The sequence below is a fragment of the Danio rerio genome, chromosome 13, assembly GCF_049306965.1.
Source record: "Danio rerio strain Tuebingen ecotype United States chromosome 13, GRCz12tu, whole genome shotgun sequence".
Lineage (NCBI taxonomy): Eukaryota > Metazoa > Chordata > Actinopteri > Cypriniformes > Danionidae > Danio > Danio rerio.
Window position 1 is genome coordinate 42,666,917 of NC_133188.1, and position 22,006 is coordinate 42,688,922.

The 22,006-nt window shown below is 34.7% G+C and overlaps 1 protein-coding gene across 1 annotated transcript in view; it reads right to left on the reverse strand.

Annotated features, from left to right (window-relative positions):
• col9a1b (collagen, type IX, alpha 1b) overlaps positions 1 to 1,884 on the reverse strand; it is a 40,608-nt gene extending 38,724 nt beyond the window's left edge. Inside the window, exons 1-3 of the mRNA NM_213264.2 lie at positions 1,734 to 1,884; positions 742 to 798; positions 28 to 63 (exon numbers count right to left, since the gene is read on the reverse strand). Of these exons, the coding sequence (NP_998429.2) occupies positions 28 to 63; positions 742 to 798; positions 1,734 to 1,808 (168 nt within the window). The 5' untranslated portion in view covers positions 1,809 to 1,884. The remainder of the gene's footprint in view (positions 1 to 27; positions 64 to 741; positions 799 to 1,733) is intronic.
• Positions 1,885 to 22,006: the final 20,122 nt, after the last annotated feature.

The window sequence follows — 22,006 nt, forward strand, 5'->3', positions numbered from 1 at the left end:
GTGACTGATAAAACTTTTTATATTTACAGCAGAGCCATCTTCACCGGTGTCACCTCTCTCCCCCTGCAAGACAAACACATAATGTATAACATTCTGCTGATTTATTTGCTTCATATATATATATATATATATATATATATATATATATATATATATATATATATATATATATATATATATATATATATATATATATATATATATATATTGTTGAAGTCAAATTATTTGATTTGTGAATTATTTTTTTCTAATATTTCGCAAGTTTTTTTTTAACAGAAAGAAATTTTATACAGTATTTCCTACAATATCTTTTCTAATAGAGAAAGTCTTATTTGTTTTATTTCGGCTAGAATAAATGCAGTTTTCAAATTTTTTAAAGCCATTTTAAGGTCAAATTATTAGCCCCTTTAAAGCAACATTTTGTTTTCGATTGTTTACAGAACAAACCATTCTTAAACAATAACTTGCCTAATTACCATAACTTGTATAATTAACCTAGTTAAGCCCTTAAATGTCACTTGAAGCTGAATACTAACATCTTGAAAAAATATCTAGTAAAATATTATTTACTGTCATCATGGCAAAGATTAAAGAAATCAGTTATTAGAAATGAGTTATTAAAACTATTATCCTTAGAAATGTAAGAAAAATTGTGGGGGAAATATACGGGGGGATAATAATTCTGACTTCAACTGTACATATATATATATATTATTCACATTTAAAATAAAATCAACTCACATCAATGCCATCTATTCCAGGCACACCAGCAGGACCAGGAGTCCCAGATCCAGTCCTCTATTACAAAAATGTAAGTACACAATATTGTCATATTCACAGAGTTACAGTAATAGACTAAAGTGATGTATGGTGTAGGAAAATTGATATCATCCCCCTTTTTTAAACATATAATGTACTTTAAAAAGTATCTGTGTGCTCCATTCTCATTGTTTCATTTGTGTTAGCACAAAAAAACACAAACAGAACTGAACAAACACAAAACAAAAACAATGAAATATTATTATCTTATACTGCACTTTCAGATTTTTGTTGTTGCGTAATAAAATAAATCTCAAACACTGTGATAAGCTTTTCTCTTTTTCCAACATGCCATTATTGACAGTTTTTGTTATTTTAGTTACTTTTTCTGGTGTTTTACACACTTATTTCTCTATCTTTATCTAGATTTATGACTTTTTTATATAAAATATTAGTTTTTTAAATATTAAAAATGTCAATAAAAATCTCTTTGTTAAACTGCAGAGTAAATGAGCTTCATAATGCAATTCTACAGCATAAATAAACACAAATACACATTATATATAAAATATATAATATTTAAATTACATAAATTTTAACTAATAAATATTTTTGACTACTTTTCAATCAACCCAGCATTTTTTCAGGTGTATAAGCTTTTAAATTTTTAGATGGAATAATACAAAAGTTCTTCAGTATTATAACTAAAATTATTCAGTAAGTAAATATCATTTCAAGCAAAGAAAAATGAGAATAAAATGCATTTCAACAAGCAGTTCAAACAGCTAAACTGCAACAGGTGTGTGCAGATGCAAAAATGCAGTGCAGTCATACCTCAAAGAATTTTTTCGATTCTAATTTTTTTTTAAAAATGAACTTTCTCTACACTTTCTTTCTCTTACTCTGAATTAAAAGCGCTCACCTTAAACTCAGCCTCAGATATCTGAAAAGAAAAGAACAAAGACTGCATTTACCTGCGCCGTGCAGATGATGGTTATCTCCAACAAAATGAGTAAAAAGGGCCCGCGCACACCTGCAGCGCGAGCCATGATTTCCCCGAAGACAGAAAAGCCCCTGTTTTCTTGGGATCAGTTGGGTTGACGGGACCCCCAGACCAAGAAACCCAACTAAATCCCCTTTCAACTATCTGAACTCAAGGGAGACCATAACCACAGACTGCTCATACATATGCATGAAGTGGTTCATACTTGGTCTGTGATTGGAGGGCAGCGGCAGAGTCAGGGGTGGAGTCTAGCATACATTCGAATAGAAAGCGGGAAATTTGACTAGACGGTGACATTTGACCTTTGTTAACAAACACCGATTCTGATCTGTGGGAGACAGAGAAGGGAATGCTGGGAAATAGTAGAGCTGCAGCATTACATTTTTGCTGATTAAAGGGATAGTTCACCTAAAAATTCACCTTAAATGAATTTTTTGCCATCGTTTACTGTTTTTACTCTTGACTTGTTCCAAATGAGTTAAAGGGTTTTTTTCTGTTGAACACTAAAGAAGATAGTTTTTAAAAAGTTGGAAAGCTGTAACCATTGACTTCCATAGTATGAAAAACAAGTATTAGGGATATCAGTGGTTACAGTTCAGTGCATTCAGTCAATTATTCCATTCCATTCATTTGGCGGTTCATTCCGCTGTTGCGATCCCAGATTAATGAAGGGACTAAACCAAAAAGAAAATGAATGAATGAATGAATGAATGAATGGATGGATGGATGAATGAATGAATGAATGAATGAATGAATGAATACTGTATGAATGAATGAATGAATGAATGAATGAATGAATGAATGAATGAATGAATGGATGGATGGATGGATGGATGGATGGATGAATGAATGAATGAATGAATGGATGAATGAATACTGTAATTTATAACTCTGCTCTCAGAAATCAAGGTACAACATCTGTCAACAAGGCAGTACATTTTCAAAAGGTGCATATTAATAGCTTAAAAAACAAGTGTATACCTCACAGTGTGTAATCTCGATAATACTTTTTCATATTGAACCGTACCGATATATATTTCGATATAGGTTGGTAATGCTTCCAGCTTTCAAGGAGTATCGCAACAATGACTGAAGACACAAAGATTAGATGCTTCATTAAATAACATATTAACAAAAAGTTTACATATTACTCAGATGGGCGACACGGTGGCGCAGTAGGTAGTGCTGTCGCCTCACAGCAAGAAGGTTGCTGGTTCGAGCTTCGACTGGGTCAGTTGGCATTTCTGTGTGGAGTTTGCATGTTCTCCCCGCGTTTGCGTGGGTTTCTTCTGGGTGCTCCGGTTTCCCCCATAAGTCCAAAGACATGTGGTACAGGTGAATTGGGTAAGCTAAAATTGTCCTAGTGTATGTGTGTTAATGAAAGTGTAAGTGTGTTCCCCAGAGATGGGTTGCAGCTGGAAGGGCATCCACTGTGTAAAACATTTGGCGGATAAGTTGGCAGTTCATTCCGCTGTGGCAACCCCGGATTATTAAGGGACTAAGCAGAAAAGAAAATGAATGAATGAATAAATACTCAGAGATTTTGGAGATTCCGATTTTCTGTAATATACTTATAAAATACAATATAAAATATAATATTCTGAAGAACTGTAACTGACAGCAGATATACAGTACACAAACAAAAATTTACGTATTGTATTTTCTAAAATTAAACATAATAGAAATATTTTAAAATAAATGTTTTACTTAATTAAAAATGGTAAAAATAGTCATCATTAAAATAAACGACAGTCTAACCTCTAATACTGCTGGTAGAAAAGTGAATCGAGCTCGCCAAACAATACTGGATAGAGCATAATATCAACACAATTACACATTACCGTTGTTGTATATTTCTGCTGTGTGATTGGCTCTTTGATCAAAATTGAGTAAAAATGTCCATAGCTTATTATCGTTACTGACATAAATTTCATTGTGATTCGATATGATATAATTTATCGGCCCAGCCCTACCTCACAGTACCTTAAATGTAAAAAAGTGAACCTTAAAGGTACAAAGGTGTACCCTAAAGGTACTAATGTCCACCTGTATGGTACAAATGTGTACCATCCCAGTGGCAGATTTTGTACCTTTATTTCTGAGAGTGTACAGATACAAGCTAAAAAGGTGCAACAAATGATACACTCAATAGTGCATTCAGGATGTTTCCTTTACATTAGACTTAAAAAAGCCCCAAATCTCAAAATTGATGCCTAAAAATAGTGCTTTTGTCTGCAGTGTCTGCCTTTAAAATTGAGATGTCAGACATGTCTCACCTGTCTCCTTGCAGGAAGGTCACTGCATGTGTCTCTCTGCGGGATGTTTAAGTCACAGAGGATCAGCATCGACTGCAGCTCAAACTGAAATAACAGACAAACAACCATCAAAAAAAGGCATCATGATAATGTGAGTCAGTCGGGGGTATTGAATTGTCGATCGCTTATGTTCAAAAACATGTTATGTTCAAAAAGAGATTGATTCGGATTTTGGCACACACAAATAGCTTGTTTATCCTGTGCTTTTTGTTCTCAATGTTTTTTTGCAGAACAGTGAATTTAAATGAGTTTTCTTATTGAGGCTAATGATAGATTGAACTCATATTATGCTCATATATTATTTGGTGACACTTAATGTAAAATTTAGACTATACAAAGCATCATGTCTGGCTACGTAATTATACACACTAAGATACACACACTCAAAAATGTATTTTGCTGCTTATTCTAGCTACTTATTTATTGCTCAACAGAATTCTTGAGGGTTTTTTGGACAGCTTAATTGTTTTGTTCAATCAACTTAAAATTGTAAAAACCAAGTTAACTTAATTTCCATTGGGACGACATGAAGGGATTGTATGGAACCCAGCATTTTTTACAGTGCATTCTCCCTTTAATAGTATTATTTAAAATATTGTAAAAAATAAAATAAAATAAAATAGAAGGCGTCAAATGATCAAATAATAATAAATATACATGTTCAATTTTACAAAAGCTTTGTTTCAAACTTTGAACTGTATTTTCTTTATTAAATAAATGCAGCCGTACACATAAAAGACTTGTTCACAGTTTACAATAATGCTAGTTAATGTGTCTAAAATGAGTTAATGCATTATTAAAATCAAAAGTTGTGGTTGTTATAGTTATTTAATAGCATGAACTAATAAGGAATGACTTTATTTCCATTAGCTCACGTTAACAAAAACTAATAAATACTGTAATAAATGTATTGTTTAGTGTTTGTTCATGTTAGTAAATACATTAACTAGCACTAATTGTAATGTGTTACCAGACTGCTTTTAAAAACTTTTTCAAAATCCTATACTGAGCATAATCTTTTGAACAATGCTGAACACTGTACTTATAATGTCTTTACATTTTAAGGTTGATTTTAAAAAGAAATAAAAACTGTGAACTTATTATGCTGCAATGCATCAATTCACAAGGTTTAAACAAATTAAATTAAACAAATTTACCTATGTATTTTTTTTATATATAAACTCATGTAACATTCAGTTGTGGTTTTAGAAATGTATTAGTACAGACAAGTAAATATGAATTAGCAAAGAACAACTGCATGTTGGTAACAAGCATTGCTCGTCGTTAGTTAATGCACTGATAAATAGACCTTATTGTAAAGTGTCATCAACCTTTGGGGTCAGATATGGGTCAGATATGTTTTTCAAAATAAGACGAGAAATGTTTAATAGTTTTAGTTTAAGATAATTTTCTTCAACTTTTTTATCTACTTCAACTTTATTCATTACTCAATTTTTAAATCTTGAACTGGAAAATTATAATTTGGGCAAAAACGATGGATATTTGTGTCTAAAACAGTTTGCAAATTTCAACGCCACAAGTATTACTGCAAAGACAAATCCAGTCTTTTATGCAGGCTGGCAGTTTGGACTAGAACCTCTCTGCTAGAATTCCCACATATCTGCTGAAATGTGTTTGGAAGAATCCAAATTCCATTTAAAGAGGTGGTCTGCTGCAAACTGCTCAGCTCAAAATCACAACAGCACTGCGACCTCGAGGAGAAAATATGCATAAAGTATGTATATATATTTGTATGGGTGATGTTCTAGACATTTAATAACTGATGAATTTTGGCATTCTCATCATGAAAAATGACAAAAAATAATTCTATCAGCTGTTTACGAAGTACAAACCTACACACGGCACGAGTTAGTGATCAGAGAAGTTGCCAAACATATAGCGGACATAAAATTAGAGAACATTTCAAAGTCATTGTTAATTATAAAGACTAGTGATGTCAGTAAGAGACCAGTGATGTCTGTGAGAGACTAGTGATGATGTCTGTGAGAGAGTAGTGATGTCTGTGAGAGACTAGGGATGATGTCTGTGAGAGAGTAGTGATGTCTGTGAGAGACTAGGGATGATGTCTGTGAGAGACTAGGGATGTCAGTGAGAGACTAGGGATGTCAGTGATAGACTGGTGATTGTCTTGTGAGTGACTAGTGATGTCTAGCCACAGCCATATCACCCTGCAGCCTGGTCAGTACCTGAATGGGAAAACTAGGTTGCTGTGAAGGAAGAGGTGTTAGTGAGGCCAGCAAGGGGCACTCAACCTATGGTCTGTGTGAGTTCTAATGCCCTAGTATAGTGAAGGGGACACTATACTGTCAGAGTGCCATCTCAGTGAGTGCCGTTTTTCGCATAAGTTGTTTAACCGAGGTCCTGACTCTCTGTGGTCATTAAAAAATACCATAGCACTTCTTATAATGAGTAACCCTGGTGTCCTGGCCAAATTCCCTTCCCCTCTAGATGGCAGGTGGTGAACGCACTGGTACTTTTGTCTTGTGGCTGCCGTCGCATCATTCAAGTGGATGCTGCACACTAGTGGTGGTGTGGAGAGACTCCCCTCATGATTGCGAAGCGCTTTAGTTGTATGGTCATATATGTTAAATGCGTTATATGCGCTAGATACACGTTACATTACATGTCTGTATACTTCACTTTTGATTAATGCAAAATTATAACAATGTTGCTTTTTTGTTGAACTTAATGCTTAATAATATAATGTAATATTTAAATATATGTGCTCTCTAATTTTGATTTCCTCTTTACACAAAGCTAAAAACATGTTAATGAATATGTTATAAATATTTAACAAAATAGTCAGAATTATTTACTTTGTCAAATCCAAATAGTGACTTTTACTTTGGCAACTGGAAGGCCTTATAGAAACACATATACAGTTGAAGTCAGAATTATTGGCCCTGTGAAATTTGTATTATTTTTAAATATTTTCCAAATGATTAACAGAGCCAGGAACTTTTCACAGTATTTCCTATATTTTTTTTCTCCTGGAGAAAGTCTTATTTATTTTATTTCAGCTAGAATAAAAGCAGTTTTAAAGTTTTTAAAGACCAGTTTAAGGTCAATATTATCAGCCCCTTCAGCAATATTTTTTTGATTGTCTACAGGACATAGCATCGTGATACAATATTTTCTCTACGTTAAACAGAAATTGGGGAAAAAATATGATGGGGGGCTAATAAGGAGGGCTAATAATTCTGACTTCAGCTGTATAGAAATGTCTGTATATGCAAATAAGAATGAACACTTGAACTTGATTCTCACCGGCACTGCTATTGCTGAGTTGTCCTTTAGTTTTCCGATATGTGTGAATCCATCCAGGTTTACTTGTCCTCTTGGTGCGAGCTGCTGTGAATCTGTTGCTGTACAGTCTGTCATCAGCCTCACAGAGCCTTTTTTGACGATCAATGTAATCGTGTGCCACTCTGAGTTGAAAAGGAATGTTTGGTAAGGGAATAAAGCTGTCATGGCCCTGTTCTCCAGGGTTCTGTAGGAAAACTCAACAGACAGAGACTCCCCGTTGAGTCGGACTCCCAGCTGTTCATTCCCATTCACATCTTGCATTTGCCACAAGTTCCAGCTCCTCTTCCATGTGTTGCCGGTCATTCGATAGGTTGCACTAAATGCAAATTCTTCAGGCAGGCCCAAAGGAAATGCAGATCTGATTTAGGGAGGCAATATAAAAGTTGATTACAAACAAAGGTGTCCTAGTGTAGTGATTGAAGTGAGTTATACAGTATTGAGATGACATGAATATATTACCTGTCCAAAGATTGAATATATTCATCTCTTATACCGTATGCTCATCGGGGCTTTATTTATTTGATAATAAATAAATGGTCCCACTTTATATTAAGTGTCCTTAACTACTTTGTACTTACATTAAAAAAAATAAATACAATGTACTTACTGTGTTTATAATGTATTTGAGAACACTTGTGGTGCTTTTGAGTTGGGATAGAGGTTGGGTTATTTATAGGTTTGGTGGTATGGGTAGGTTTAAGGGTGGGTTAAGGTGTAAGGGATGGTCAACAGTGTATTTACAAATGTAATTACAAAAGTTAATTACAGATGTAATTACATACATGTATTTAATCAAGTATAAGTACACAGTAAATACATGTATTTACACAATAAGTACATTGTAACAAACTTTAATTCCTATGTAAGTGCATATTAGTTAAGGCCACTTAATATAAAGTGGGACCAAATAAATAAAGCAAAATAATTTTGAATGTTCATTCATTCATTCATTTTCTTGTCGGCTTAGTCCCTTTATTAATCCGGGGTCGCCACAGCGGAATGAACTGCCAACTTATCCAGCAGGTTTTTACGCAGCGGATGCTTTTCCAGCCGCAACCCATCTCTGGGAAATAGTTTTTGACTTTACACGGTGAAAAACAATTCTGTAAAAAGTAGGTTGCCAGTAATATTGTAAAATTTACAAGCGCACTGTAAATAACAATTGTAATTTAGCTGTAAAACTACACAGCATAATTGTAATTGTTAATTTACAGCGCACTTTTAAATTCTGCCAGTAATACTGTAAAAATTGCCAGTGATACTGTAAAATTTGCACACTGTAAATTAATTTGACAGTATTGCTGGCAACAAAAATTGCCAATAATACTGTAAATTTTACAGCATTTCTTTACAGTGTAATTTATTCCTATCCAGTCTTCAGTATCACATGATGCTCCAGAAATCATTCTAATATAATGACTTGCTCCTTTGTTATAATTAATTATGATTGGTGCTCAGTCATTATTAGGAGGCAACAAGTCAAGGGTTAGATCAATGATGGCAGAATTTCATTTTTGTGTGAACTATCCCTTTAATGATCAAAATAAACTGCTTTTGTTTTGAAAATGAATGGGATCTTCAGATTGTGTGGATGATAGTTGGGTAGGCTTTATTCACTGTTGGAATTAATTTTGATACTTAACAAATTTATTATTATTTATACTTAATTTTACATTTATTTAGATATGTCTATGTATGATACACTTTATTTTAAGGTGTCCTTGCCTGTAACTCTTGCTTTTACTAGTAATATCAATTACTTACAATAAGATTGTAGGTTCAGGAAAAGGGTTATGTCTGATTGCATGTAATTATGCACAATTAGTTAGAGTTGATGTAGTAAGTACATGGAACATGTGTAACAAAGGCAAGTAAACATAAAGTAAATAAAATAAAATAGAAATATATATAATTTTTTGATGTTTTTATCATATAATTGCAACTTTTTTGATCAGAATAGACTTCAAAACTATGTAAAACTTTGAAGTTAATGTAAATGATTCAGTTTTCTCATTCAGCACCATGGACAGAGGAAGTTCCTTCAGTGACCAGCAGATGCCGCCACATGACAACAGTTCATCTCATTCTCATGCGTTTCTTTGCTTACAGAGATTTCCTGATAAATTGCCAACACCAAAAGAGCATGGGGAACGAGAAATGACTTAAAGTTACTCAGAACGAGGCAAAATCAGGTCTGGATGCAAAGTAGGCCACAAAAAATAAAAACTATACAGTGTAGCACTTTATTTATTAACATGTTTTTCCTTTACATGCATACTTACTACAGTAATTTAATTTAATTATGCATAATTACCTATTTAGCCTGTAGCTTGAAGCTAACCATATAGTGGATACATGTAATTAATTTATATTACTCAGTAAATTGAATTGTTACAATGTAACAATGGCACCTTAAAATAAAGTGTAATCCTATTTAAATAATTGTATGCATATTTAAATTATAAAATAAAAATAAAATGGAAATAGAAAAAATAAAAGAAAAATAAACTCCCAACAACCAAACAATCTGAAGATCTCACTAGTTTTCCAAACAAAAGCAGAATATATTTTTATTTGGTGCATTAAAGGGATAGTTCACCCCAAAAATGACATTTTTGTCATCGTTTACTTAACCCAAAATTAACTGAACACAATTTTTCACATTATGGAAGTCCGTGATGTTTTTAACATTTTTTAAAATATCTTATTTTGTGTTTAACAGAAAAGGGAAACTCATAAAGATTTGTGGTGAGTAAATAGTGAGTAAATTCCCATTTTGGGTGAACTATCTCTTTAAACTGCCTCAGTTGATTTCCACTCAACCAGAACAGCTTCCAGTTTCTCTTTTGGAAATCTCACTGTTTAAGGAGAGTAGAGTTATCAGATGTGTTTACCTGGTGTTTATCCTAAAGTTAAACTCTGGGCCAATCTTATATGCGATATGCTGAGATGTTGTTCCGGGCACCGTCTTCACCGTCCCTCTCCTGGCCAACTCTGCAATGCTGAACTGAGCCATGATGTAAAATCCTGTTGGATATTAGAGCCACGTATAAATGTAAGAATGACACATTTAGATACAAAGACTTTGTTTTTAAAAGGTTTACCTGGAAATAAGCCATTCCCATCTTCACTCTGAGGACAGACAGTTTGTTCTGTCTGCAGGTGATTTAAACTGGAAAATGGTCCAACTATGAAGAAACAATATTAGTGTCAAGGTAAATAAAAGGATAGTTCACCCACAATTAAAAACATTGTCATCATTTACTCACCATTCACTTAACGCAAACCTGTTGAACACAAAAGAAGATATTTAAAAAAATGTTGGAAACCTGTAACCATTGACTTACATAATATTTGTTTATCCTATGGAAGTCAGTGGTTTCAAACATTCTTTAAAGTATCTTATTTTGTGTTCAAACTCATAAAGGTTAGGAACCACTTGAGGTTGAGTAAATATTCAGTCATTTAATTTTTGTTGGGTGAACTATGCTTTTAAATGCTGTAAACAAACAAATAAATAATAGTTATCACCATACTTCCCCCGCTGATTGATTACATTAAGAGGTGCAAACATATTTATCAACATATTTTATTGATGTTATGTTTAAATTCACTTTTTCTCAATTTAATAAGGATTCATTTGCACAAAATCTACATATTAGATGATAAATAAACCTATATATTAAATAATAGACATCAATATATTAGTGTCAAATGTATTTGCATTAACTTTTTATCAACTGAAAAGAAACAGCCAGAAAAAAAATCTTTATTTGTTGTTGTTTTTCTTTATTTTATAATATATTTTAGGGGGGTTTCAACTTTAATTGGGATATTACAGTAAAGGTTACAGACAGGAAAGTATTAATAGAGGGGAAGAGTCGGCAAAAGACCTTAAGCTGGGATTCAAACTAAGGTCATTGTGAGCACCATGGTGCTACAATATATGTTGGCACACTTAACCACTATTGGGGCTGGCATTGTTGTTGTTGTTGTTGTTGTTCAGTGAATATACGCTCTCTAAAAACCTTCAGAATATAGATATGATCAGTGTAGAAGCTGCTGAAATGGGGATTTATGGCCCAGAGAAAAATATATTAAAGAATTTGTTATATTATATATTGTAATTGAAATCTACATACTGATAATGTCCAAGGAAAACAATCACTTAATAGTGTATGTTTTTACTCTTTAGACTGAAACAACTGTTTTGTTTTGTTTTTCTTACGCCTGTCATCACTATAATAAGCTGTATTTATTGACCTAATTTGTTTTTAAATAAGCAAACCCAATGCATTTAAATTAGACTTTACTAAGTAAAAAATAGACTCAAACTAAGTAAAACCATTATAAGTTTACATAATTAAATTTCTATAATTATGCACATGAGTAAATAACTAATCATTTTAATCCAACAGGTTTACTCACTTTTTAAGTAAAAAATAATCGCTTTTTATACTGCTCTCACATTTAACATAAAAACCCTTCTCCATTCTTTATAGCTTTACTTGTTCAGTCCTTTTATTTCCTTTCTTCTCCTCCCTGTGTGTCTGTGTATTTGTGTGTGTGTGTGTGTGTGTGTGTGTGTGTGTGTGTGTGTTTGGCGAACACACATTGCTTGTGAAATCTGTGTTGACTGTGTGAACAACACAATCACGCTGTGTTTGAAAAGCTGCGCCACCACCTCGACTCCTTTGAGTTCAAGCATTTTACTGTTTTCAACTCTGGTCAACATGTTTGTGCTGTCAATTCGTTATATCTAATTCAAACATCTAAAACCCAGCAAAATCCTTTCTATTATATCATTGATAGTAAAGACACTTACTGTGTGAGTGAAGCCCGGTGGAAAAGCATGGATTTATTACATTGCTCAACAGGTACAGACACACCTGCCTAGAAATCAAAAAGCATTAATGCAATAAATATTCAAAACTAAAATGACAAATTACAAAACTTGGTTACATGAAAGGAGTAGTTTACCCAAAAATAGCAATTTTTCATCATTTACTTAACCTCAAGTTGATCCAAACCGTTATGAGTTTCTTCCTTTTTAGCCTATTTATATTATGGTAACACTTTAATTTAAGGTGATGTAGTTACACATGTTTCATGTACTTACTAAAGTAATTACAACGTATTATGCACAATTAAATTCATCTTTATTTCTATAGCGCTAAACAAAAAAGTTCTAGTAATTGAAATTGAATCTGTGTCAGTCTAAAGTTCAGCTTAGTTCAGTTCATTTATTCATTCACTTTCTTTTCGGCTTAGTCCCTTTATTAATCTGGGGCCACCACAGCTGAATGAACCGCCAACTTATCCAGCATATGTTTTACGCAGCGGATGCCCTTCCACCTGCAATCCATAACTGGGAAACACCCATACACACTCATATTCATACACTACGGTCAAATTTAGTGCTTGTCTTTGGACTTGTGGGGGAAACCAGAGCACCCGGAGGAAAACCACGCGAACACGGGGAGAACATGCAAACTTCACACAGAAATGCCTACTGACCCAGCTGAGGCTCGAACCAGCAACCTTGCTGTGAGGCGAATGTGCTACCCACTGCGCCACCACGTCGCCCTAGTTCAGTGTGGTTTAATTTCCACTGCTGAAAGTCCAAACACTGAAGAGCAAATTCATCAATGCGTAGCTCTACAAGTTCCAAACCAAGTAAACCAATTACATGTAATCTAACTCTAACCATATAGTAAATATCTGAAATTAATTAACATTACTCAGTACACGAATAACTTGTTGTCTCAAAATTATTAAGTAGGGGAGAGCGGGGACGAAAGTGATTTTCTCAAAGCCCTGACAATATTTGATTCCCAGGTTATAACATTACAATCAGCATGCAACCCTTGATGGAGCTGCCTAATATCACCTGATTTCAGGACCGTGTCCTGTGGTTAGCTCCAAATTTCTGTTTTTAAGTGCAAAAAGTAAATTATTGTAGCAGGGCTTTTCCTTATTACAAGTTGTGTTTCTCTTTTCATACATCACAGTAATGTGCAGGCTATTTAGTGCAATACACATCCTTGAATTATCAATGCCTAAATTCTTCAGTTTAAAAGTAAATGAGGTTTAAATCACAAGAGATCCTATGGGGACAAAAGTAACACTGTTATTTATGTCCCACTGCTAATAAATTATGTTTGCTTCCACATTAGAGTTTTCAGTGTTTGGATAAAGATTTTTTTTTTTAATTAATGCATGCTGCCAATAATGATAAAAATATTCAAAATTATAGAAGATCTTTAAAGATTTCATTGTTGGATTGCTTTTGAAACTTTGAATGGAACTGAAATGAAAATGAAAATGCAGTTTAATTTTTTATTTATTTTCTTTTTTTTTTGTAAAAATAAAGGACAAAATATGTTTTCAGTTAAAATTAACAAGGTTATATAGATTTAAAATAAACAAGATTAAGCCTGTAAATCTATCATATGTTGTGTTGCTTTTGACGCTCTCAGCCGTGTGTCACCTTCGTCCCTGCTGATGGGGTCAAAAGTAACAATGTGCAACTCTGATTAAAGTGAAGATATATTAGAGATGTTCTGCATTGATAAATAACACCTGATTTTAATAGACCACTCTTATATTTCTGCTAAAAACATTACCCTTTAAAATCAGGTTTTAAGAAAACTTGGTACTTTCTTCCCCGCTCTCCACTAAACAATCTATGTGCATATTAACAAAAAATTAAGTCAATGGGTTTACTGATATTTATCAAGTAGAACCAACTTGTTGCTTTAGGCAATGGATTTATTTACTTTTTAAAAATAAATTAACTAATCGCTTTTTACAGTGTAGTAAAATGAATAGGTACACTGTAAGGTCACCTTAAAATAAAGTGTAACTGAGATTCTTTCTTTTGTTGAACACAAAAGAAGATATTTTGAAGACTGTTGGAAACCATTGACATCAGTTACAAAAAAAGTCTATAGTAATCAATAGATGTTTCCAACATTCTTCAAAATATCTCCTTTTGTGCTCAACACAAGAAAGAAAGTTGTGAAAGTTTGGAGGTTGAGTATGATGACAGAGATAAACTTCCCATTTAGTGTTTTATAGAAATAGCATATAAAAAATTTATCTTGTTATACTTTACCTCCAGATCATTTTTGCTTATCCACGCTGATGTTGTTGTGACGCAGGAGGCATGTGATCTGAGGAGCTCATCCAGATGATCTTCTGCTGCTGCTTTGAGCTGAGGAACGTTTGACAAGCCCAAACATCAGTGTTGGAGGAGGTCCCTGCTCCTGTGTGTTTGGATCCTAAACTGTAATGGTTAACAAGCAGACTTTTTGGGACATGCCTGATCTGATTAGCTTTATATTAGCTTTATAAATGCTTAACTGTAAAAGCAATTAATAAATAAATATGTGAAATTTACTACTGAAAAAAAAACAGGAGCTGTGTTTGCTTTACAGTCAAAAAAATCTGTTAATTAACAGTTTCTGTATTTTGTGATTCACAAGAGTTTTTCTTTACTTACTTTGTGAGTTGCATTGTGGAACCTTGATTTCTGTTCTGTTGACTTTTGATGTTGAAAATTCCACTCTACAGTTTAACAAAGGTACTTTTAATGACATTTTAAGAGTTTAAAATAATATAATGTGTAATAAATTATATATATATATATATATATATATATATATATATATATATATATATATAGAGAGAGAGAGAGAGAGAGAGAGAGAGAGAGAGAGAGAGAGAGAGAGAGAGAGAGAGAGAGGAATAAGTGTGTAAAAAAATGTACTGGCAGTTTATTACGAGGTTTTTGTACCGTGATATACAACACCAACCCAGACAATACAATGCATCCTGAAAGTATTCATAGCGCTTCACTTTTTCCACATTGTTTTATGTTACACCCTTGTTGCAAAATGGATTAAATTCATTTATTTCCTAAACATTCTACACACAATACCCTATAATGAATATTTGAAAAAAGATTTTTTTAATTTGTTGCAAATTTATTAAAAATAAAAAAAAAACTGAACATAAGTTTGTGTACATAAGTATTCACAGACTTTGCTCAATATGTTGTTAATGCACCTTTGGCAGCGATTACAGCCTCAAGTCTTTTTGAATATGATGCCACAAGCTTGTTACACCTGTCTTTGGGAATTTTTGCCCATTCCTCTTTGCTGTACCTCTAAAGCTCTATCAGGTTGGATGGGAAGCGACGTTGTACAACTTCTTCAAAGATGTTCAGTAGGATTTAGGTCTGGGCTCTGGCTAGCCTGCTCAAGGACATTCACTGAGTTGTTGTAAAGCCACTCCATTGATATTTTGGCAATGTGCTTTGGATCATTGACCTGCCGGAAGATGAACCGTCTCCCCAGTCTGAGATCAAGAGCACTCTGAAGCAGGTTTTCATTCAGGATGTCTTTGTACATTGCTGCATTCGTCTTTCCCTCTATCCTGACTAGTCTTCCTGTTCCTGCTGCTAAAAAGCATCCCCACAGCATGATGCTGCCACCACCATGCTTCACTGTAGGGATGTTATTGACGAGCGGTTCCTTGTTTTCTCCAAACCGAACACCTGGCATTCACTCCAAAGAGTTCAATTTTAGTCTCATCAGACCAGAGAGTTTAGTTTCTTATGGTCTGAGAGTCCTTCAGATGCCTTTTGGCAAATTCCAGGAGGGGAGTGGCTTCCGTCTGGCCACTCTACCATACAGGCCTGATTGGTGGACTGCTGCACAGGTGGTTGTCCTACTGTAAGTTTCTCCTCTCTCCACAGAAGAACGCTGGAGCTCAGACAGAGTGACCATCGGGTTATTGATCACCTCCCTGACTAAGGCCCTTCTCCCCCGATCACTCAGCTTAGATGGTCGGCCAGCTCTAGGAAGAGTCCTGGTGGTTCCAAACGTCCTCTACTTACAGATGATGGAGGTCACTGTGCTCATTGGAACTTTCAGAGCAGCAGAATTCCTTTGTCTTCATGCTTGATTTGTGCTTTGACCTGCACTGTCAACCCTGGGACCTAGACAGGTGTATGCCTTCTCAAAACATATCCAATCAACTGAATTTACCACAGGTGAACTCCAATTAAGCTGCTGAAACATCTCAAGAATGATCAGTGGAAACAGAATGTACTTAGGCTCAATTTGGAGCTTCACGGCAAAGGTTGTGAATACTTCTGTACATGTGATTTTTCAGGTTATTTATTTTTAATAAATTTGCAACAACATTATAAAATCTTTTTTCACATCGTCATTATGGGGTATTGTGTGTAGAATGTTGAGAAAATAAATTAATTTAATCCATTTTGGAACAAGGCTGTAACATAAACAATTGTGTAAAAAGTGAAGCGCTATGAATACTTTTGGCATGCACTGTATATCACTTTTCTCAAGGGTAAAAGTTGTTAGAAAAAGATATTAATACAGTGTGCAATGAAAAATCTTAAATAAATGGCAGCAAATAAAAAAAATAAAAACACATCACAAAATATGGAAAACTGCTAATTTACAGGTTTTGTTTTACAGTGAACAACAAATAAAAATACAATAGGAACATTTGTCACCCTAGACCACAAATTATAGTTAAGCATTTTTATTTATTTATTTTTTGGAAATTGAGATGTGCAAATCAGCTGAATAAATAAGCTTTTCACTGTTGTATGGTATGGAGGTTAAAAATCAGGAATTTGAGGATTCAAGAAAATCCAAATATTGAGAAAACTATCATTAAAAGTCCTTAAAAAATGCACATTACTAATTAAAAATTAAGTTTTAATGGTAAGGAATTTATAAAATGTCTTAATGGAACATTACTTAATTATTCATTCATTCATTCATTTTCATGTCGGCTTAGTCCCTTTATTAATGAACCGCCAACTTATCCAGCACATTTTTACGCAGCAGATGCCCTTCCAGCCGCAACCCATCCATGGGAAACATCCACACACACTCATTCACACACACACTCATACACTATGGACAATTTAGCCTAACCAATTCACCTGTACCGCATGTCATTGGACTGTAGGGGAAACCGGAGCACCCAGAGGAAACCCATGCGAACGCAGGGAGAACATGCAAACTCCACACAGAAACGCCAACTGAGCTCTGTGTGTGTGTATGTGTGTGTGTGTGTGTGTGTGTGTGTGCTAATGTGGTTTATGAGGACCTTATTGTACTTTATTAAGGTGGTTTACGAGGACATGTTTTGTGTCATCATAATTCAAAATGCTTAATCATATTTAATGGGGACTTTTGACTTTCAAAATATGCCTCAGGGTTTTTGTGAGGATTGGTTTAGGGGTATATGGCCATATAATAGGTGTTTTTTACAATATAAATAAAAATACATATGCCTATGAAGAGTCCTTGTAAACCTTATATAAAAGTGTGTGTGGTGTGTGTTTAATCAGTTCCCAAAAAAAACAAGAAATTTATTGTAAAATTGTAGCATGTCCAGTTATATTTCAGTACATTTTATGACTGTATAAGTGTTGGGGAAAGCCTCAATAATAAAAGTTATCTAACATTAATTAAAGGGGACCTATTATGCCCCTTTTAACAAGATCTAAAATAAGTCTCTGATGTGTATGGGACGTTTCAGCTCAAAATACCACACAAATAATGTTTGACATGTACAAATGAAGAATGTCAATCAAATTGTTTCTGCAAAAACACATAATTCCAATAATAATTGCATAAATAGTTGCAAATAAATTTAATACATTTTTACTATTGCATGCTGGTTATATTCACAGACTGTTGCCACACAGCTGTTTAAACCCCTTTTATAGAAGTGATTTTTGCATAATAGGTCCCCTTTAAGGAACAGGAGTCATCAGATATTTTCCATCATTTAATATTTTGAAAAGAGGTAGTTTTTGGCAGTAAGCTTTACCCTGCACTTCACAGTGATTCACAGACGAAGACTATGTCACATTCAGACCACACAGTAGGCGTAATCAATGGAAAGTTTCATATGTAAAGTATACGCATCCGCGGGAAGTTGGGTGACGCACACATGATATAAACCCTTTACGGAAATAAGAAAAGGTGCTAACACTCACTGAAGTAATAATAAAGCCACACTCTAAACACTTCAGAACATTCATTTATTCATTTTCCTTCAGCTTAGTCCCTTATTTATCAGGGGTCACCACAGCGTAATGAACCACCAACTTTTCCAGCATATGTTTAATGCAACGGATGCCCTTCCAGTCGCAACTCAGTACTGGGTAACACCCATACACACATTCACACACACATTCATACACTACTGCCAATTTTGTTTACCCAATTCACCTGTACCGCATGTCTTTGGGCTGTGGGGGAAACTGGAGCACCCGGAGGAAACCCATGTACATGTATATAATAGCCAGGGGTGAGCACTGTGGCCCCACAGCAAGAAGATTGCTGGTTCGAGTCCCGGCTGGGTCAGTTGGCATTTCTGTGTGGAGTTTGCATGTTTTCCCTGTGTTGTCGTGGGATTCCTGCTGGTGCTACGGTTTTTCCCAAAGACATGCGCTATAGGTGAATTTAATGGAAGCAGGAAGGGCATCTGCTGTGTAAAACATATGCTGGATAAATTGGATACATTGGCAGTTCATTCCACTGCGACCCCTCATGAATAAAGGGACGAAGCCAAAGGAAAATTAATGAATAATGGCAAAATATTTTTTTCTCATTTTAAAATCTAGTTTTATTTCTCTTGAAACTCATACATACATTAATGACTTTACAACAGTGTTGTGTTTGTGAATTATTAGTCAGTAATGACATTTAGAATAACATTTCTCATTATTTATTCCTTTTTTTTTGGCTTAGTCCCTTTATTAATTGAGGTCGCCAGTGGATTGAACCACCAACTTATCCAGCATATGTTTTACGCAGCGGATGCCCTTCCAGCCGCAACCCATTCCTGGGAAACATCCCACACATTCACACACACACTCATAAACTACAGTCAATTTTAGCATACCCAATTCACCTGTACTGCATGTCTTTAGACTTGTGGGGCAAACCGGAGCACCCGGAGGAAACCCAAGCGAACACGGGGAGAACATGTAAACTCCACACAGAAATGCCAAGGCTTGAACCAGCGACCTTCTTGCTGTGAGGCAAAAATGCTACCCTCTGTGCCACCGCGTCGTTCACTTCTCATTCATACAATCAATTGCTTTAAAACAACAGTTCCCCGGGTAACAGTGTAAATACACTGTCACAGATGTCTCAAATGAGATGAGAAAAACCTCCTCTGTTGGTCCAATCTTTCAAAATGTAGTATAAAAATGTTTAAAGCACCAAATCTGATTGGCTGTTTGTATTATACACTCACCGGCCACTTTTTTAGCTAAACCTTACTAGTACCGACTTGGACCCCCTTTTGCCTTCAGAACTGTCTTAATCCTTCAAGGCATATATTCAACAAGGTACTGAAAACATTCCTCAGAGATTTTGGTCCATATTGACATAATAACATCAAGCAGGTGCTGCAGATTTGTCGACTGCACATCAATGATGTGAATCTCCCATTCCAACACATCCCAAAGGTGCTCTATTGGATTGAGATCTGGTGACGGTGGAGGCCATTTGAGTACAGTGAACTTCATTTTCAAGAAACCAGGCTGAGATGATACGCACTTTATAAGATGCCTCATTCATGATGACTGGAAGTAGCCATTAGAAGATGGGTATACTGTGGTCATAAAGAGATGGACATTATCAGCAACCTCAGAGATGCTCTTCTGCATACCTTGGTTGTAACGAGTGGTCATTTGAGTTGCAGATGCCTTTCTATCAGCTCCAGTCTGGCCATTCTCCTCTGACCTCTGGCATCAGCAAGGCATTTGCACCCGCAGAACAGCTGTTCACTGGATATTTTCCTTTTTCAGATCATTCTCTGTAAACCCTAGAGATGGCTGTGTGTGAAAATCCCAGTAAATCGGAAGTTTCTAAAATACTCAGACCAGCCCGTGTGACACCAATAACCATGCCACATTTAAAGTCTCTTAAATCACCTTTCTTTCCCTTTCTGATGCTCGGTTTGAACTGTATCAGATCATCTTGACCATGTCTACGCCTAAATGCATTAAGTTGGTGCCATGTGAGTGGCTATTTAGAAATTTACATTAACAAGCAGTTGGGGAGGTGTACCTAATAAAGTGGCCGGTACTGTAAATGCTGGGTTCTACACAATTCCTTGATGTTGTCCCAAACAAAAATTAAGAATTGTGTTTCAACTCACTTTAAATAAGTAGTTTGAACAAGAAGCTTATTTAAACCATTAATAAGTTATTTTTATTTGGTAAAAAAAAAAGAATCATCTGAGACACTGACAATGAAAACAGCAAACACTCGTTAAATGATGCATACATAATTGATGATTTGCAAAATAAGAGACCTGTGCAATAATTTATGACCTCAAAAATTAAATATTGATTTTGCACTGGGATCCCTATTATGCCCTGGCATCCAAAGAACATCTTTTTACAAAATGCATAACTGATGCAAGTGTGCAATCTTCCCTTTAATGACCTTAAACAATTCAACATATTAAGTTAAACAATAAATATCCTGATAGTAATAAACACTTGATCCTCATTAGTGCTTCATTATTCCAGTCAGATGACAGAATTCATCATATCAGTCGTATTAACTAAACCTAAACATTCATAAAGTATGATCAGGACTCTGTGTGCTGTTCCAGGAATTCGTAATAAAACTTGACAGCCTTGAATATGCATATAAAAATGTCCATATTGCAGAAAGAGAGTCATATGGCAGCACATATGGCGTACCCACAGGCTCCTTCAAGAACTTATGACTTCTTTTTTGTGCAACTATTATGGTTTACAGAAGCATTCACTTCCTTTTTTGCATAAGTAAAATCAGACTAAATTTCTAAATGCGCAAAAGACAACTCAAGATTTTCTTGCTCATAATATATATTTTCCTGTTCTTCAACCAACTGCCAGGTTATTCTAATAAGTTGTTTTATTCATCTTTCAATTCAATCTTTGCACTGCTAGATGAATTAGCTGTTTGACAATAGATGCTTAAGTAGAACGATAAGTTAAAACCAGATAAACCAGTTAGCGATTAGTCATTTGAATATCACAGCAAAGAACCTGCTGTGAAAATTCATCACCAGTTAAGTCTTGCAGTAACGCAATAATCATTATATATATATATATATATATATATATATATATATATATATATATATATATATATATATATATATATATATATATATATATATATATATATATATATATATATATATTAGAATTTAAGCATATAAACAGGTCCGTACAGAAAGTTGAGGTTGGCAGCATTGTGTATTACTGGGGTGGCCAACCCTGTTCCTGGAGAGCCACCTTCCTGCAGATTTCAGTTGCTACCCATAACAAACACACCTGAACCAATTAATTAGGACCGATTAGGACCTGAACACCACATGATAATTACAGGCAGGTGTGTTTGATATGGGTTGCAACTGAAATCTGCAGGAAGGTGTCTCTACAGCAGGGGTCACCAAACTTGTTCCTGGAGGGCCGGTCTCCAGCAGATTTTAGCTCCAACTCTAATCAAACACACCTGAATGAGCTAATCAAGCT